This window comes from Peromyscus eremicus, chromosome 8a (genome assembly GCF_949786415.1).
Source record: "Peromyscus eremicus chromosome 8a, PerEre_H2_v1, whole genome shotgun sequence".
NCBI lineage: Eukaryota > Metazoa > Chordata > Mammalia > Rodentia > Cricetidae > Peromyscus > Peromyscus eremicus.
The window spans coordinates 59,918,102-59,937,590 of record NC_081423.1 but is presented as its reverse complement, the minus strand read 5'-3'; the positions used below and the strand labels follow the sequence as shown (position 1 = coordinate 59,937,590).

The 19,489-nt window shown below is 40.9% G+C and overlaps 1 protein-coding gene across 1 annotated transcript in view; it reads left to right on the top strand.

Annotated features, from left to right (window-relative positions):
* Cpd (carboxypeptidase D) overlaps positions 1-19,489 on the top strand; it is a 67,505-nt gene that overhangs the window by 32,060 nt on the left and 15,956 nt on the right. Inside the window, exons 6-13 of the mRNA XM_059271239.1 lie at positions 401-592; positions 3,205-3,372; positions 6,129-6,238; positions 12,784-12,889; positions 13,328-13,470; positions 14,299-14,468; positions 14,956-15,279; positions 17,194-17,389. Of these exons, the coding sequence (XP_059127222.1) occupies positions 401-592; positions 3,205-3,372; positions 6,129-6,238; positions 12,784-12,889; positions 13,328-13,470; positions 14,299-14,468; positions 14,956-15,279; positions 17,194-17,389 (1,409 nt within the window). The remainder of the gene's footprint in view (positions 1-400; positions 593-3,204; positions 3,373-6,128; positions 6,239-12,783; positions 12,890-13,327; positions 13,471-14,298; positions 14,469-14,955; positions 15,280-17,193; positions 17,390-19,489) is intronic.

Sequence of the window (19,489 nt, the reverse complement as noted above, 5' to 3'; positions counted from 1 at the left end):
TATTTGCATGATATTAGTGTGTTCATAGATTGGATTCATTCAGCTGAGTTCAGTTTGGCATGTGGATATACATGTATGCATATTAGAAAGACATCTCTCTCTCTATATATATATATATATACATATGTATATATATATATGTATGTATATATATATGTGTGTGTGTGTGTGTGTGTGTGTGTGTGTGTGTGTGTGTGAGCGTGCGCGCGTGCACCTGTACCTGCTCAGACATATATTCTGGTAAGGAAGCTACAATAGGTTTATGTAGATTTTTCTTGATGTTGACTATACATATTTACTTAATATTTTAGCTTATGGTTTTTATATATATTATGGAAAAAACAGACTTCATGTTAACTGAAGAGGAAAAAAAGGCTTCCATGTAATTATTTGTTTTCAGGGGAACCAGAATTTAAGTATATTGGAAATATGCATGGAAATGAAGTGGTTGGAAGAGAACTGCTATTAAACCTCATCGAATACCTTTGCAAGAACTTTGGAACAGACCCTGAAGTAACAGATTTGGTTCGCAGCACTAGAATTCACCTTATGCCATCCATGAATCCTGATGGGTATGAAAAGTCCCAGGAAGGTAAAGCAGAGCTGACGATTAAAGCCTCATCTGTTGACTGGTGTGTAGCATGGTTATTCTGGAATAGAGAAGACATTGAAGTTTTTTGTTTTTATGATTTGTGAGTGGTTTTAGCTTTTATGTACTTAGAAAATAGGGCAGACTTTTCATTATGTGATGAAGCATATGTATAGAATGTGTGTGTGGTATATGTACACTAGTACATGTGTGGAAGGCAAAGGTTGATGTTGGGTTCTTATTCAATTGCTCTACTCCTTATTTTCGAGAACCTGGACTCTGATTCAGATCAACTTGCTAGTCAGTGAGCTCCAAGGATCTACCTAACTCTGCCCCCTAGCGTTGGAGTTGCAGATGCAACTAGCTTTTTAATGTGGGTGTCCAGGGTCCTAACAGGTATTCATTTCAGCCCTCAATCAAGATGTGGGTTTCTTGTTTGGTTTTGCATTTCTGTAGTGGGTATTTGTCTTCATCAAGGTTCTCTAGAGGAACAGAACTGATAGAGATGTGTGTGTGTATGTGTGTGTGTGTGTGTGTGTGTGTGTGTGTGTGTGTGTGTGTGTAAAACCACAAAAAGGGCTTAGTCAGATTGACTTATATGATTAGAAGCTGGGTAGTTCAACAATAATCGTGTACATTGGAGAACCAGAGAACTTGGTAGCTGTTCAGAACAAGAAGCTGGAAGCCTTAAACCAAGTAACCAATGATTCAGTCCAAGGCTGAAGCCCTGGCAGCTGCCTGGAGTCCCTGGTGCGAGTCGCTGTTGAAAGTCTTGAAGCCAGAGTCAGATCCATGGGTGCCTGCAGCGGAAGTGAATGCACTTGCTCAGGAAGAACGGGGCTGGCAGCTGCTAGCTGGCTTCCTCCTTCATGGGTTTTGTTCTTTCTGGGTCCCCCAGCCTAGTGGACGGTCCACACACGTTCAGGGCCAGTCCTATTCATCATACTGTCCCATGTATGTAAAACACCCTTGAAGGCACACCCCACAGTGCGCTTTGCTATTCTTGTAGGTGTCTCAATCCAGTCAAGTTGACAAGCAAGATTAACCATCATTTATTTAAAAAAAGGAAGACTTTTATACATTGTTTCATTTTTAACCGTTCTTATTAAATTATTATATTTGTAACCTTACTTTATCCTTGGAAAATGAAACGAGATAATATTTGAAACCAGCAGCTCCCATACTCATCCGTGTTCCGTGCCTGCTAAGTCAGTGCTTTTCCTTAGCCTGCCTCCCCAGGTGAGCCCATCTCTCCTGAGGCACTGCTGAGAGGACTGGGAGGACAGGTTTACTCAGGCCGCCTTCTGCAGAACCCCAGAGAGTAAGACTCCATCTTTTCCCAACTCAGGACTCCATCGGAAACTTTGAAATATTTTTTTCCCTTAAAAGTTTGATAATTTTCATCTAGAATGAATTGATAGAGGGTAGCTTAACAGGGAAAATTTAAATGTATTTATATAGAGAAACATAAGATTCATATGTCTCAAGGGAGAACTAAGCAGTTGACGTTTATATATACCTAAGCTAGGGGCTTGGGTCTGGTTGGGTGGGAGGTGGTAATGGGCTGTGGAAGGTTGAGGAGAGAATGTTCACAGCCAGCAAGGGTTGTTTTGTCTGGCAGATAAGGTCTGCCAGGTGACAACTGTCTGTGATCATCTCTGGCCAGGTGTCAGACCCCAATCTCTTCTATGTAAGGGAATGGCTTTCCTAGGCACAAAGTGGGGTGTCAGGGAGGAAAGCTTTTGTATAAAAGGACAGCTTTGCAGAGCTATTCTTTCTCTGTAGTCTCTCCATAGCCAACCTGAAGGGTGGCCAGCCATCTGTTTGGACGTGATCCTTTACTCTCCACAGCTGCTCCTAGCAGCGTTTCCTGTGAATGGAACAGGCCCCGCAGTGTGGATGTGCAGACAGGAGGGCTAGCTCCCACTGCGCTGATATGGCTCTCACACAGACAGGCTCCGGTTGATCTTAGCATTCTGAGGTTCTTGCTCCTCACAGTTGCCAGCATCACAGATCCACACACACTCCCTTCTGAAAGGGAGAGCCGGGTACCACTGGAGCCCTGTTAGCTCTTCCTCACTTGCAGTTCTTCTCATTGTAATGACAGCAATGGGGCTCTTGCTCATGTAAGAATCTCCACAGCTAAGCTTGAGTTGAACCTTTTCCCTTTATCGGGTGAAATATCCCGATACAATGCTCTCTACTGATGGTACCTTCTTGTGACCACGTTAATGTCAGCATCCAGTTTTCTTCTTGTTGGTATGGTTTTGGTGATGAAGTCCTACCAACTCAAGGGGTTGCTTATGCCGTTGTGTGTTTATTATTAACACTTGAGCAAAGCTTTAGTATCATTTGCGTAATTTGGATTTTTTTCCTTTCAAAGGATGAGCAGAAGACAGATGCTAAAGAGTAATGATTTTACCTCTTTGCTTTAAAGATCTAGAAGAGAGATTTTTTTAAAAAATATACAATGTAAAAAAAAAAGATACATTTTGCTCACAGTGGGATTGGTAGCAATGGGCCTGATGTGCTTACACTTTAAGATGGCTAAAGTTCTGTGTTTGGCATTAACATGTAATAAAACATGTCTTAAATTTTAATCCTTTGTCCTGCAGGAGACTCAATAAGTGTAGTTGGCAGAAACAACAGCAACAACTTTGACCTAAATCGAAACTTCCCAGACCAGTTTGTTCCAATCACAGATCCTACTCAGCCAGAGACCATCGCGGTGATGAGCTGGGTGAAGGCCTATCCATTTGTGCTGTCGGCCAATCTGCATGGAGGTATGGCAGCTCCGTATGAACTAAGTAGCTCTCGTTGAAAGCATTTGAAAATTCTGCTGAAATTCTATCTGCTTAGAGTCCTAGGCTAGCTTCAAGTGAGTATCCTATACTGCTTCTGTGACAGAGAACAGTTAAAACCTTCCTCCTTGCTCTCTAGGTCAGTGAGCTGGCTGTTCCCTCCCCACACACGCTTTCTTTCTTTCCTTTGTGGTGGTTGTTATTTTAGACAGGTCCTCACCAAGTACCCAGGCAGGCTTGGGGCTCACTGTGCAGACTGTGTTGGCCTCGCACAGCGAACCTCCTCCTGCCTCTGCCTCCATGGTGCTGGGATTACAGGCAAACAGCAAGCTCAGCTTCTCCTCATCTTTCTTCCACTTTTTTCTCTTATTTTTCATTTTCATGCTATTTATTATTGTGTATGTATGGTGTGTGTGTGTGTGTGTGTGTGTGTGTGTGTGTGTGTGTGTGTGCATGCTATGGCATGTGTGTGGAGGTCAGAGGACACCTTTCAGAAGTCAGTTCTCTCCTTCCACTGGATTTGAGGATCTAATTCAGGTTGTGGATTGGCCCACAAGTGCTTTTCTCCCACTAAGCCATCTCCCTCTCCCTCTCCCTCTTCTTCCCCCTTCCCACCATCCTACCTTCCCCTTTCTTGCTCTTCTTTTTCTCCTATCTCCTGCTCCCCTTTCTCTAATAGTTCTTCAAGGGCTTCATGGTTATTCGTTATCCTGTTAATTAGGTACCATGCACGTTGTCATCATAAAAACCAAGCACCAGCAGATCCAAATGTTCAGTCTTGCTCTCTCCTAAAGTCTCATAAACTCTTTTATGTAAGTATAGGTTTTGATGTTCTCCTGTCTTCCACTGTGCACTCTGTCTGTCTGTCTGTCTGTCTCTCTTTCTCTCTCTCTCTCTCCCCCACCTCTCTGTATGTATATACACACATATACTATAGCTACTTAACTGCAGCATAATGACTTCATTCTCATTGAGGGTTTGGGACTATATATTGTCAATATGATTCATCAGGAGTGAGTCAGTTGAACAGAAAAGGTCAGTATTAGGAAAAATACCATAGGTCTGTATCTGAGCTGGTAGAGTACTTGCCTAGCATCATGAAACCCTGGAGTCCATGAACAGCACCCCATAAACCTGGCATGGTGGCATATGCCTATAATCCCAGCACTCAGGAAGAAGAAGCAGGAGGAGGAATTCAAGATCCTTCTCAGCTACATAGCTAGTTCAAGGCATCCTGGGATACATGAGAACTTGTCTCAAAACAGAACAAAACATCACAATGTCCAGCTAGAGTTATGTGAATAAGAGTGAGGTATCAGGCCAGAGAGATGGCCCAGCGGATATGGGCACATGCCAGATTCCATCCCTGAAGCCACATAGTGGAAGGTAAGAACCTACTCCAGCTAATTGCTTTCTAACTTCCACACATGCGTGCTGGTGCAGTAGAAAGCATAATGAGTGGACACATGAGAACAGTATGACAAGCTGGAAACTAAAGGATCAATCCTTTGACACATGTAGCTCAAAGCTTTTCCCGAGACCCACCTTTACTACTTTCCTCCAGTGGAAAGCATGAGGGGCGTCAACAGCCTTTTTGTGCTTGGAAGCATCACTGTCTTTACCTTGAGTCAGATGGTACAACTCCAGTGGAATAAGTAGACTATAAGAAAGTTTTAGAATTTTTCTGTGTGGATCAGGCTGGCCCTGCTATCCATAAGTTGCTTAACCTGTTTTAGATTCCATGTCCAAAATAAGGGATGACTTAGTTGGACCTTAAGGGTCTGTCCTTATTTTAAAATTCCATGGCCTTTAAAATGTGTTACTGAAAAAGTATCAAAATTTACTCAGTTTTTATGATCTCAAATATCATCAAAGTACTTTACACATTCACTAAAATCCAGTGTGAAGCTCCACAGCTTCAGAATGGCTGTTCTAGCCATTCTAGAAGTTCATTGAGCTGGGTAGACTTTGGGCCCGCTTAATTTCACCGTGTGATATTTTTTAATTGCAAGTTCTTTAAGACCTATTTAATTAAGAGAGCCTTTTGATTTTGTATGTGGGTATTATTTCCCCACTTGCTCACTTTGATTTTCACTAGGAGAAGTGTGGGGGTTTTTGTTGTTGCTGTTGTTTGTGTTTTTCTTTTTGATAGGCCTGGGGATTGGTGCCAAGGCCTTGTGAAGGCTAGACGAGCCCTCTGTCATGGAGCTACATCTCTAGTCTTTATTTTTCTTTTATATTAAGATAAATGGCCTTGACAAATTTCGTGGCTCTCCCTTCTGTCTTACTTTTTCTGTTGCTGTGATAAAACACTCTGACAAACTCTACCTAAGGGAGAAGGGGTTTATCTCAGCTCACAGTTCCAGGGTCCAGTCCATCCTGGCAGGAAAGTCTTGACGGCAGAAGTTTGAGGCATCTTCTTGTTTAGGAAATGGAGAATGAGCAGTGCTTGAGCTCAGCTAGCTTCCTCTGCAGTAGAGCCAGAAGAATGGTGCTGCTTTGGGTGGGTCTTCCTGCTACAATGAACATAATCTAGACAATTCTTAAAGTATTCCTAGAGTCTAACCTAGTCTAAATAATGCTTCACAGGTGGGGAAGAAGCTTGCCGATGATTGGTTCCAGATCCTGTCAAGGTCACAATCAGCACCACCCGGTTCTGACTGTACTGTGAAAAGCTTGTTTGTATTACTGATTTATTTTAGAACAGTTAATGGTGCCTTTTCCTGTTTCCCTTGTAGGTTCTTTGGTGGTTAACTATCCTTTTGATGATAATGAACAAGGAGTGGCTATATACAGTAAATCACCAGATGATGCCGTGTTTCAGCAAATAGCGCTTTCTTATTCCAAGGTAGGTTTGTGTTTGAACAGCCGATGCTGGAAAGTTAATTCAGTAAAAACTACCTTAAAATAAAGCATTTGTAGCCAGGTGGTGGTGGCGCACACCTTTAATCCCATCATTTGGGAGGCAGAGGCAGGTGGATCTCTGTGAGTTCCAAGACAGCCTGATCTACAGAGTGAGTTCCAGGACAAAGAGGGCTACACAGAGAAAACCCAAATTATTAATAATAATAAATTAAAAAAATAAACCATTCAGGTCAGGTACTCTCATAGCTAAAGATACCCTTAGTTCTTTGCTTTTTTCTCTTCTTTTCCTCTTGTTCCTGTTTCTCATCTCATTTTTGAACATTGATGTCTCTTTCTCCATTAGCTTTTAAACTCATGCCATGTATTTTCATCTGTGGTTTTTTTTTTTTTTTTTTTTTGCTTGTTTTTTCTCCTTCTATTTATTCTTTGTGTCTTTCACAACAAACATCTCCATCCCATTCATTTCCCCGACCTTTCATATCCACCTTCTGCCCTTGAAACCTCCCCCCAAAATAAAATTTAAGAGAAAAGGAAAAGAGAGAGAGAGCAGCTCAGTCTTGTCCTGGAAGCTGTAGTGTGACACAGTGAGTCATGCAGTAAACCCTTTTATCCATAGATCTTGCAATTGTTCATTCATCTATGGTTTTTAACTTAGTACCTGGAACATAAATGATATTAGCTTATTTCATTTTATACATATTTATTTTTTAAGCCCAGTAAAGTAGGTTAAAGCAGGAGAATTGATGAATTTCATTTCTACAACTAAATCTTGTTTTCATAAGTTAAATTTTATTGCCATATTGCCAGAACCATACTTTACAAATAGGCTATGGTTGCTTTCTCTTTGAACATTTGAAAACAGGTCAGTCTAATTACCATACTAACAAAGGAGAAAACCTGTAACCATCTCAATAGATGAAAAGAGTTGAATACTTGTAACAGAGACCTTTAGGTCTGTAAAGTCTACAGTTAGACTCTCTGGCTCCCTGTGTAAATACTGCCAATTGGCCATAGTGGTACATCCCTGAATCCCAGCCCTTGGGAGGTGGATGATGAGGCAGAAGGATCTTGAATTAGAAGACACCCTGGGTAGACAGCAAGTTCCAAGTCAGTTGGGCTATGAGACCTTGGCTCAAAAGACAAAACAAAATCGCCAGTGACTCATTTAAGGTAAAGTTTTACCACAATGTAAAATGGGTAAACAGAAGATTCTGTTTTCTAAACTTCCTATAATGAGCACAATTACTTTTCCAATTAAAAATACTAAGATAGTGACTGGGAAAGCTGCAGTTAGTAACAAGCATGATGACCTGTGTTCAGATCCCCGGCACCCACATAGAAAGTGGGGCGCAGAGGCACATCTATAACCCCAGCTTGGGGAAGGCAGACAGGAAGACTCCTGGAACTCCCTGGCTAGCCTCGATGAATCCACGAACTCCAAGCTCAAAAAATAGGGTGGAGAATGATTGGAGAGGACACTCCTCAATCTCTTTTCTCCACACACACTGGTATGATGAATTTCACTGACATTTTTAACTGTATACACTTCCACCAAACACAAAAGTGTCAAGGGGTGTGTGTGTGTATTTATGTATGTATGTATGTATGTATGTATGTGTGAAATTTAATTTAAAAATGGTTCTAAAAAAATACTATGTTGGGATTTGAGTAGTAGGTACAGCAGTTACCAATTTTGGTCTACTGATTGTGATTTTATTGGTTATGGATCATAAAGGTTATTACTGCAACTCTGCTGTCTGATTACAACCTTTGATCATTCCACCTACATACTCCTTCCCTCTCTACAAATGGACCTTGTGAGACTCATATTCAGAGTTGCTAATAAAAGAATGCAGCTGTTGATTTTACCTTAAAGAATTGTTACCTTTTATTTGGGTGTGGCATATCTGGGGGGACATGCATACAGTAAGAAGAATGAATATTTTTACCATCTATCAAAAATCAAAATTAACTGATCAGATTTTTTCACATATTCCCATCATACTCTGCACTCATTCACCATGACTTAATATATTTTTTTGTTGTTTTGAGACAGGGTTTCTCTGTGTAACAGCCCTGGCTGTCTTGGAACTCACTTTGTAGACCAGGCTATCTTCAAACTCACAGAGATCCACCTGCCTCTGCCTTCCTAGTGTTAGGATTAAAGGTGTGTGCCACCACTGCCTGCCCCAACAATTCTTTACCTTAGTTTTATTTCCTTAGACTATTAAACTTTTTTTGTTTATCTTTCTCCCTAGCCTAGCCCTATAGCCATATTTTTCAGTGATATTCTTAAGGATCTTGATCATCCTTTTGACATACCTGCTTTCCCAATATCTAGTCCTCAGTAGTTAGCACTGTCTTCATTTGGTTTCTGTAGCTGTGATAAAGCCCATGACCAAAAGCAACTTATGGAGGAAAAGCTTGATTTGGCTTGCATATTCTGGGTCACAGTCCATTGAGGAAGCCAAGACAGGACTTAAGGCAGGCAGGAACCTGGAGGTTGGAGCTAAAGTAGAAGCCATGGGGAAATGGTGCTTACTGGCTTGCTCCTCATGGATTTCTCAGTCTGCTTTCTTAGAGCAACTAGGACCACCTGCTTACAGTGTGGCACTACCCACAGTAGTCTGGACAATCCTACTTCAGTCATTAACAACAACAACAGAATGCCCTATGAACTTGTCTACAGGCAATCTGACTGAGGCATGGTCTCAACTGGAGTTCCTCTTCGCAGATATGTCTATATTTTTGTCGAGTTGACAAAAAAACAACCAGCACAACCACCAACTTTCTCTTCCATCCCATTATTACAAATATTACCCAGAAGAGCCACACAGCTATGTGACTGTGGCAGTCTGCTACAGTCAGCCTTCACTCACTAAGCACAGCTGAGCCCTCAGTCCTGGGTGGTAATGTTTGACATTTTGCTCCTTGGCCCCCCAACTCATTTCCCACTGTGGTGATTGTAAGCCTTTCTTCTGACTCCACTTATTCTCAGTAGGTGACTTTGCATTGAACAAAAGTAGAACTGAATAAACTGGTGTGAGGTCATCCAGATTCAGTCTTCCCAGCCATCATTCACTTGTGTCCTACCTGTCCTCTCTTCCTTCTTGACCCCACTGCATCCTGCCTTGTCTCTGGAGTCTATGTCTACCTTCCCCCGTCAGTGGGGAAGGTGGTCATTAAAGTCCTCTGTCTTTGTTCACAGCCTCCTTTTCCTTGGCCAGTAAGCAACTTCGGTAAAAGTAAGGGTTTACATAAACCTTAGTAAACACCCGCAAAGCTATCTCCCTGGAATTTCATCTTCATGCTTCCGAATTTCTCCAGTATGAATAGTCTTGGTAGGTTTCTGAGTGACAAAAGACAGTGATGGCTGTATAGTAGTCATCCTCTAAATATTTCTCCTCATTTGGTACAAGCCAACTTTATAATTACCAAAATTCTACCCATAGTACTATGAAAGATCTTGAAAATGCAAGTAACTGAGTTAAAAACAACAGGGCTGGAAAGATGCTCAGCAGGCAAAGGTGCTGGCTGTGAAATCTGGTGACCTAAGTTCAGTTCCTGGGATGGACCCACATGGTGGAAGGAGAGAACCACCTTCCACAAGGTGTTCTCTCACCTCTTCTATACATGCAAATAAAGAACTGTAAAACAATTATAAGTGTGACTTGTCATGCGCCCATCCCACTTTGCCTCATCAGGAGGGCTAGGCAGTGAGGAAGAGCTGGCTAACCTGTAGAAGAAGAGAGGTTGTAGAGATTGGGGTGGGGAGGTACAGAACAGTGAAGTGCAGGCTAACAGATGGAGTCCAAGATACTAAACAAGTACTGGGGCAAATGAGAGCACTGAGATTCTGAGAACAAATTTCAAAAGGCTCCAGTGAAGGCTCCAGTACTGCCAGGTGGTGGTGGCAGTGCACACCTTTAATCCCAGCCCTAGGGAGGCAGGGGTAGGTGGATCTCTGTTAGTTTGAGGCCAGCCTGGTCTACAACGTGAGTTCCAGGACAACCAGGGCTATAGAGACACCCTCTTTCAAACAGACAGACAGACAGACAGACAGACAGAGAGAAGGCTCCAACATGATCTAAAGGGATAGACACTTTAAAAGGGCAGGTTGGGTAAAGGGGAGTCTTGAAACTCATAGCTTCTGGAGGAGAAAGAAATGAAAGGTGCCTTCTGGCAGTTCGTTTAAGAGCAAGAAAAAGAGGAAAGTGTAGTGTTATATGAGACAGAAAAGTACTTCTAAAACCCAAAGCCTCTCCAGGAAAGGCATAAAGCTACACAGAGAAACCCTGTTTCGAAAAACCAAAAAAAAAAAAAAAAAAAAAAAAAAAAAGATAAAAAAATAAAATAAAATAAAACCCAAAGCCTCATAACTTCACGCTTCCCAGCAGGGTGAACAAATAAAGCCACCTCACTCAAGTGTTGGGCTTTGCTAGACTGACAGAAAAGGTTACAATTAAGCTAGGAATCATGTAAAAGAACCACATAATATAAAAATGAACAGAGAGATATTCACAGAGAAATTCCTAAAAAGTAGGAACTGAATTGTCACGTATATAAACCAGAAAACCCTCTTACTCCAAAAGGCAATCAGCAGAAGAAAGTCATAAGTTGGCACCCCAGAGAAATTAAGTGTGACCCAGATGTGTGCTGAGCATGCGAAGCAACATCTTCAATTGAAAACTGAAAAACGAGTGAGGGAGAGGGAGTAATAGGACTCATAGCATACAGTTTCCTAATCTTTCTGTCATTTATACTTCCAGTGTCTACCTAATAAACAAAGATCACAAAGATTTATTCCTAGTTTTCTCTCTTAAGTTTTAGCTCCTATATTGAGATTTATGATCTTTTAATTAGTTGGAGGTATGGTGTGAGGAAGGGTTATGGATTCAGTCTTTTGCATGTGGATATTCAATGTCTCCATGCCGTCTGTGAAAGATTATTCCTTGCCTGTTGAAGTGCTTTGGTGTCCTTGTAAAATATCAATGGTCAGAATATACTTCCTCGAGCCATTCAGGTATCACCTACCACCTTCACTGGCTCCTAACAGCTCTGAGAGTGAATCAATATGGTGGCAGTTACTGCCTAGAACAGTGGTGTCCAGAACAGTGGTGTCCAGAGTGTGGTTTATACTAGATGATCTGAGAAGATGCAGGAAGAATGCTAGAAATCTATTTAGATTTCTTTACAGTGTCCTTTAACATTTATGAATGTTTGTAATATACATATTGGTCCAATAGTAGAACAGTACATCTCTGTATTATAATCTGATGAGTAGGTAGACATGGATAGACGTTGATGGAGTCAGAGGGATAGCGGATCATGGTGGCAACCTTCAGCAGAAAACAGAAAGCAAAGTATGGCTGGGTGTAGTGATGGATGCACACCTTTAATCCCAGCACTTGGGAGGAAGCAGGATCTCCAGGGTCTACACAGAGAGTTCCAGGACAGTCAGTTCTACACTGTAAGACCCACACTAAAAAAAGCATATGTACAGTTATTACAGTGATCTAAAATAATGGTTTTTATATGAGTGTGGTGGGATCATATGCCTTTAATGGGCATAGTAAGTTTCTGTTTGGAGCTTGTTTATATATTTTAAACTTAAATGGCTAATTCTCAAAGTGATAGGAAAATTTCACCATTTTTTGTCCTTCTTTTCTATTGCCAAGGAGAGAGATGCAGCTTTGGCCATCTCGTAGAGTTGCATTTCTTCAGGAAACTTCTTCCCCAGTCAAAGCCCTCTTCTGTCCTCTGGAACTGTCAATGATTGCCCACATACTTCATGCCAGATGCCAGGCTGCATACTCAAGACACCAACACACAAACTGTTTCCAGGAGTGTTGTCCTAAAAGAAGAAAAATGGCTGCAGAAATGGCAATAAATAAATAAAAATAAGAAAAAAAAACCAGTCTCCCCACTCCGTACTGGAATGTTGACTGGCTTGGTCTTGTGTAGACAGATGTTGACACACCAAGCTCTTAGTTTTAATTAATTATTTTTCCTTATTACTGTATGTGAATGTATGTTGTGCTGCAGGAGAAAGAGGTTGCCTGCCATGGCAATGTGTGAAGGTCAGAGGACAACTCTGGAATCAATGTGGATTCCAGGGGTCAAACTCAGGTCTCCAGGCTTGTGCAGCAAATATCTTTACCAACTGAATCACTTCAGTGCCCTTTGATTTTTATTTAAAAAAAAATAAACTCACACAGTCAAAATTCAACTGACAGAATACTATACATTTGAAAAGTCTCAAACTTCTATATACCCCTTTTAAAATTTTTACTGTATCCATCCAGTATTTTTTTTCTTTTTCAGTTTTTTGAGACAGGGTTTCTCTGTGTAGCTTTGCGCCTTTCCTGGAACTCACTTGGTAGTCGAGGCTGGCCTCGAACTCACAGAGATCCGCCTGGCTCTGCCTCCCGAGTGCTGGGATTAAAGGCGTGCGCCACCACCGCCTGGCTATTTTTTTTTTTTTAATTTAGATGCAAACAAATACTAGTAAACATTTTTCTTTTTCAGGAAAATTCCCAGATGTTTCAAGGAACACCTTGCAAGGATAAGAGTATCCTTAATGAGTATTTTCCTCATGGGATAACAAATGGAGCTAGTTGGTATAACGTCCCAGGTAAAGATCAAGGCCTTACAACTTGGGTTTTCTATTCCCCTGGATGGTGCTGCTTGCTAATGATCTTTTTCAATTTTGAGAAAGAACTACTGTTTTTTATAAAATGCTCAAATGATTTAAGACACTGCAGTAACCTTTTCAACTGTTTGGCGTTTAGTGCTCTTTGAGCTCTGCATAGACACACTGCATTATAGCCTGACTATACATGCAAATAAAAGACCATTATAGGTCTTTTATGTGCTAGTGGGAAGGCCGTGCAGTACAATGAGTTCTTAATGAAAACACAGCATCAAAGAGCTCTCCCATGAGTTAATACTGTTCTTCAGTCACTGCAGGGACAAGATAATTTGGCTTTTTACTAGGAATGATTCTTACCTTGTAGAGTCTAAACTATTTCAAATGTATTCCCAGTGATGTATTTTAATTCCATGTCTTTAGGTGGTATGCAGGACTGGAACTATTTACAGACAAATTGCTTTGAAGTAACTATCGAACTAGGTTGTGTAAAATACCCATTTGAGAATGAACTGCCAAAGTACTGGGAGCAAAATCGAAGATCTCTAATTCAGTTTATGAAACAGGTAACTACTCAGAACAAACATGATTCCTTCCAAGACCAAGATGAGCTTTATGTACATGTAGCTTTTCTGTAGTGAAGTTAGAGAATGTTTTTAAAACATTCTTATGTGTATGGGTGTCTGCATATATGTATGTGTACCACATGTGTACAGTGTCCATGGAGGCCATGTGGGTGTTGGCAAGCAAATCCAAGTCCTCTGCAAGAGATGCAAGTGTTCTTTAACCACAGAGCCATCTCTCTAGCCCCAGAATATACCTTTTCTAATTCTAATTGTTTTAGTATATTTGCTCTGCTGAGCCATCTGTGTAGCCCCTAGGCATCTATTTCCTAAAAATAAGTATATTCTCCTGTATAGCATCTCTAAATGCTATTTTCTCACCTAAGAAAATTATACCAATTCTCTAATAGTACATAATATCTGGTCTATATTCAAATTTCTATGTGCCCTACATGTAATCTTATAGATATATTTACGAGCAGGATGTAGTATATTTGATTGTGGTATCTCCTTATCTTTTTTAATTTAGAACATTCTTCCTTTTTAAAGCAGTCTATTTGAAACAGGCCTGGCGTGTTTTCTTTTGCAGCATCCTATATTCTGAAGTAGTCATAGTGTCCTAAAATGTAAAGTGTTGTTATGTTCTTCACATGGTCTCTGCTTTCAGAAGCAAAAGTATGTTTTAATGAACATTTGCATTTAGCTTTACTCGGAACCCCAAGGTCCAGGTAGCTCCTTTGTTTGCATTATTAGCAATCTGTTATTTTGGATATGTGCTCCCAAAGGAATTAGATGATTATTCAAAATCTGGTATTCTTGTTCTTTCTCCAGGTTCATCAGGGTGTCAAAGGATTTGTCCTTGATGCCACAGATGGCAGGGGCATATTAAATGCTACCCTCAGTGTTGCTGAAATTAATCACCCAGTGACTACTTACAAAGCTGGAGATTACTGGCGCCTCTTGGTCCCAGGGACTTACAAAATCACAGCATCTGCTCGAGGGTAAGTGGTGACTGCTTTCAGATTCGGGCCTTGGGAATAAGACAAACATGGCTCCCTTCTAGAAGGTTATTTCCAGAAAGTCACAGAGAGCCTGGAACGTGGAGTTTAATGCAGAGAGATTTAGAGCTAGTCTCACTACTGAGTATCTGCTGCCTATGGCCCTGCACCATCAAATAGTCTCTGAAGTCATGTGCCTGCCTCTGCTCTGATCACCTGCCCTCTCCCTGTGATTTCCCTCAGTCAGTAGTAATTCTGGGATGTACTTGTTGGAAGAAACAGGGAAAAAGGCAAATACTCATATTATACTTTTACCTAGGTTTGTTCTTTGGTAATTTTTTTTAATAAGAAGTTGCCTCAAAGTTGAAAATTACTCTTTTGGGAACTGTATCACATTTATTCCTTGGACTCATGTATTCTCTACACATCTCTATTTCCCAGTGCTTGGATACTGAGGAAATATGGGTCTGATCTGTCTGCTTTATTACAGGTATAACCCCGTTACCAAGAGTGTGACCGTCAGGAGTGAAGGTGCTATTCAGGTCAACTTCACGCTCGTTCGATCTTCGACAGATGCAAACAATGAATCGAAGAAAGGAAAGGGGGATAGCGCCAGCACTGATGATGCCAGTGACCCGACTACTAAAGAGTTCGAAGCCTTAATTAAACACCTTTCTGCTGAGAATGGTTTGGAGGGCTTCATGCTAAGCTCGTCCTCAGACCTGGCTCTCTATCGATACCATTCATACAAAGACTTATCCGAGTTCCTCAGAGGACTTGTCATGAACTACCCACACATTACAAATCTTACCACGTGAGGATCACTTTGTTTTTCTTTCACTTTCCTTAAGCGGGTTCATTCATGTTTTGCCACATCCAGATGGATCTTAGACTTACTTAGGGTTAGAGTTGTATAGACTGAGCCTTCTGAAAGTAAAGTTTCTCTTCCTGAGGCTTCCTCTGACTGATTTCACACACTTGCCACGTTCCAGCTGCAGATTTATATTCTGACTAAATGTTGTTTAGCTTATTTTATTTTGCTGATGGCAGTGGGCACATTTTGGAACTCTGAGCTCATCTGCCAGGGATCATGTCTAAGACTTGTCGACTAGAAAAGAGGCCTAGCTGCTGTCGCTGCTGCACTCTGGTGTGTTCATAGTCTCTCAGCTGACATTTTAAAGACATGTTGGATTGCGACCCTGGGAAAGGCCACAGTACTAGCTCATGTCAAACTGGTGATTGGGACAGCTTTTCCTTCCATTCTGGGGCTTCACTGCTCAGGTTCCCTGTGCCATCCTAGGTCTTCATGCCTTGTTACAGTTACTCCAGAGGTCCACGATCGCTCAGGTTCCCTGTGTCACTATTCTAGGTCTTCATGCCTTGTTACAGTTACTCCAGAGGTCCACAATCACTCAGGTTCCTGTGTCATTATTCTAGGTCTTCATGCCTTGTTACAGTTACTCCAGAGGTCCACAATCGCTCAGGTTCCCTGTGTCACTATTCTAGGTCTTCATGCCTTGTTACAGTTACTCCAGAGCATCCAAGATGAGTTGCTTTGCCTGCTGTGGGGAAGATGTTTACCTTTTACCCCAGGCTTATAAGCTACCTTCTGCATACCTAATGAGTATCATGTAGCCTTTTACTTTTTCACTTGTCTCATTGCATTGGTTCTTTGAATTTTGCCAGGAACTTTTGCTTCTTAAATTCTGATTTACAGTATTTATAGATGTAGAGCAATGTTTAATTTGGCAGAACCAACTAACTTCCTTTATTGAACTGATTTTTTAGCATTTCTGCCTTGTTGGGCATAAAGTCATCTACCACACTACCACCTGCAGTTTAGTCTCCCTACTGAAAATAAAACCCAAACTGAACGGTCTTCTGCTAGCTGACTTAGCTCATTTTTTAAAACCCCTTTAATTCAACGGTTTTTAATTCAAAGGTTTCTAATTCAAGGTGCTTTTGAAAATTAGATATTGCCTTAAAATACAGCATGCCTGCCATTGTTAGGGACAGACTTTTTTAGTTGGTCTATCACCAGGCACTAAGTGTCATTGAATGGCATCATGAAAAAGCAATGACTTTTATCCTATTAATGGTTTTCAATTTCGTGCTAATACATTACTCCTGACCTGGTAAATCTTCTGTCACAGTAAAGAAAGCCAGCCTTGAGCTCAAAACTCTTGTGAAAGTGGAAATTTGATCATTTATTTTGACTTTATGGTCTTAGCTTTTTTCTGTCAAACTAGTGTTGCATTTATTATAAAGTGTGTTAACTGTGTTATTCATATAGATTAATTTAGATTTTAAAAACAGACACCTACATTTAGTATAGTTAAATATTTACATAAAAGAACTGAAGTGACAAGCTGGGTGGTGGTGGCGCACGCCTTTAATCCCAGCGCTCGGGAGGCAGAGGCAGGCAGGTCTGCCCCATATAGAAGACAGACGCCAGCTAGAGCAGTGTGGTGAGGCATGAACACTTGAGTCTGCAGGGCTGCCCAGCAGGGTCATGGGCTCCGCATCTGGCAATGCGGGATTTGGGTTTCACTTTCTTTGCTCAAGGAAAACTGTTCCTCCTAAGGTTTTCTGACAGTGACTCACTCTTTAAAATACTTAAAGGGTTCTGTGTTTTGTTGTCTTCATCTGTTTCTGTTTTTAAAGTCTGTAAGTTAAATTTCACATAACACTTGACTACTTGCTGACTTTTTGTTTCTGGCTCTAAAAGTTTGGGACAGAGTGCTGAGTATCGTCACATTTGGTCCCTCGAAATCTCCAATAAACCCAACATATCAGAACCTGAAGAACCGAAGATTCGTTTTGTTGCTGGTATCCATGGAAATGCTCCAGTTGGAACTGAACTGCTTTTGGCTCTGGCAGAATTTCTTTGCCTGAATTACAAAAAGAACCCAGTTGTTACCCAAGTAAGAGAATAGTCTGTTTTGCCATACTTTAAAGACAAAGGCTCTGGGATCATTGTTATCAGGGCACCATTTAAAAATTTTTAATTTCTTACTAGATTACACAGAAGCAGTGTTAGTACATTGTGTTACTGTAAGAAAAAGAACAATCTTTGAATATCCTCACTGTTCATAGTGTCTTTCTAGTATATTTCTTTGTATATGTTGAGAGGCAAAGAAGAAAAAGTCCTAAAAGTTTGTTTTCAGTCCTGTATTCCTTGAAGCTGAGGCTCCTTTTAGCCTTGCCCACAATTCTGTGTGTTCTAACTTGAGGATATGCCATTCTCAGTTACTTCAAAATGAGCCACTATGTTGAAAAATAGAGTGAAAGATATAATTCCTTTTACCTTTTCATATAATATAAAAAATTGTTGGGAATCTTGGCTGCAAGTAATTGTATACAAACTAATACAGCATTATCTAATTTAGCCATCTGTGGCTGTAGAAAAGAAAAGAAGTTTGTTCTAGGGGCTTAGGCATCTATGATTAAGAAGTCTTGCTTTATGTTGTCTTAGGAAAAGGGGCAAGAACACTCAGTAATTAGCACTGCCTATATTGGATTTAGGGAAAGAGGGAAGAACTAATACTCTTTGAATATACACTGGCTGTGCCAAGCACTATTGCCCAATACTCCGGATATATTGTCATTCGGTCCTCATCCTTTCAAGGATGGGATTCTCTATTCCATACAAGTGGAGACTGAGGGAGAGGTATTTGTTAATTTACAAAATATCTGGAAGGCAGTAATTAAACCAACATATAAAGTCTCTTGTTTGTGTTCTTTTCCTTATAATTAAAAACAAACAAACACCAAGTGTATCTTGCTATAAAGCCCATGCAGTACTGCCATACTGTACCACTCTCCCACAAGAGACTGGGAAAGAACTGGTGTCTTGATCAGGATTAGAAGCGACCTGTGTGCCTAGGTGAGATCAGACTTAATAAAAAAATTATTTTAGCATCTCCAGCAAAGGAAATTCCATCAACAGCTTCTTACAGGTTGCCCAAGTGTCTCCCAGACACTTGTTTGTTCTTTCTTAAAATGAGATAGTATAAGATAGTGAAACCTCTGGCTGCATATTAGAATACCTCAGAGCCTTTAAAAATACCAGGGCTTGGACTTCATCCCCAGAAGGCATCAATATTTCTTCTATAACTCCTTAGGCTTCCCTTCCCCCCTGCCACACAAAACGTGTCACAGCTTTCGGCTGTTTGTTTATTTGTTTGAGACAATTTTACTATATGGCCAAGGTTGGCTTTGAACTTGCTATATAGCCTAAGTTGGCTTCAAATGCATAACACTCCCACCTCTAGTTCTGAAGCTCTAGGGTTTAGGCATGTACACTCACACACTACAGATCAAACTCAGGACCTTGTACATGTCAGGCACATGCTCTACCACTGAGTTATACCCCAGCCCAGGCTGTTTTTATATATAGCTAAACTTGTACCTACTGGTTTTAGGGTAATAAGAGACCATATAACAAAAAAAAAGAAAGAAAGAAAGAAAAAGAAAGAAAGAAAGAAAGAAGAAAGAAAGAGAAGAAAGAAAGAAAGAAAGAAAGAAAGAAAGAAAGAAAGAAAGAAAGAAAGAAAGAAAGAAAATAGAGAGAGAGAGACCATATCATAGGTAAAATACCTTAACAAGAATCACAAAGCTTTTGAAGCCAGTCTGGGATACAGTAGAACCTGCCAAAAGAGAAACAAGGTGACAGGATCCAGAGATTCTATTGAGTAGGTCTGTGATGAAGTGTAAATTATCTTAGAATATCCCAAAGGCAGAGATTTAAAAGCAAGTGAGTTAAAGGGTCTCGTGTATTTTCAGGAAGAAAGGGTTTATTGTGCCTCTTGCTTTGAGGGCATAAGAGCCCATCATGATGGTGAAGGCCTATGGTGTTCAGGAGCAGGAGGTGGCCAGTCACAGTGGGTCCAAAGTCAGGAAGCACAGACATGAAGTGGTCTGTTTGCTTCCTCCTTTTTATTCTGTCTGAGACCCTGGTCCATAGGATGGTGCCACACTGAGGGTGGGTCCACAGCTAAACTTCTCTAAAAATACCCCCATAG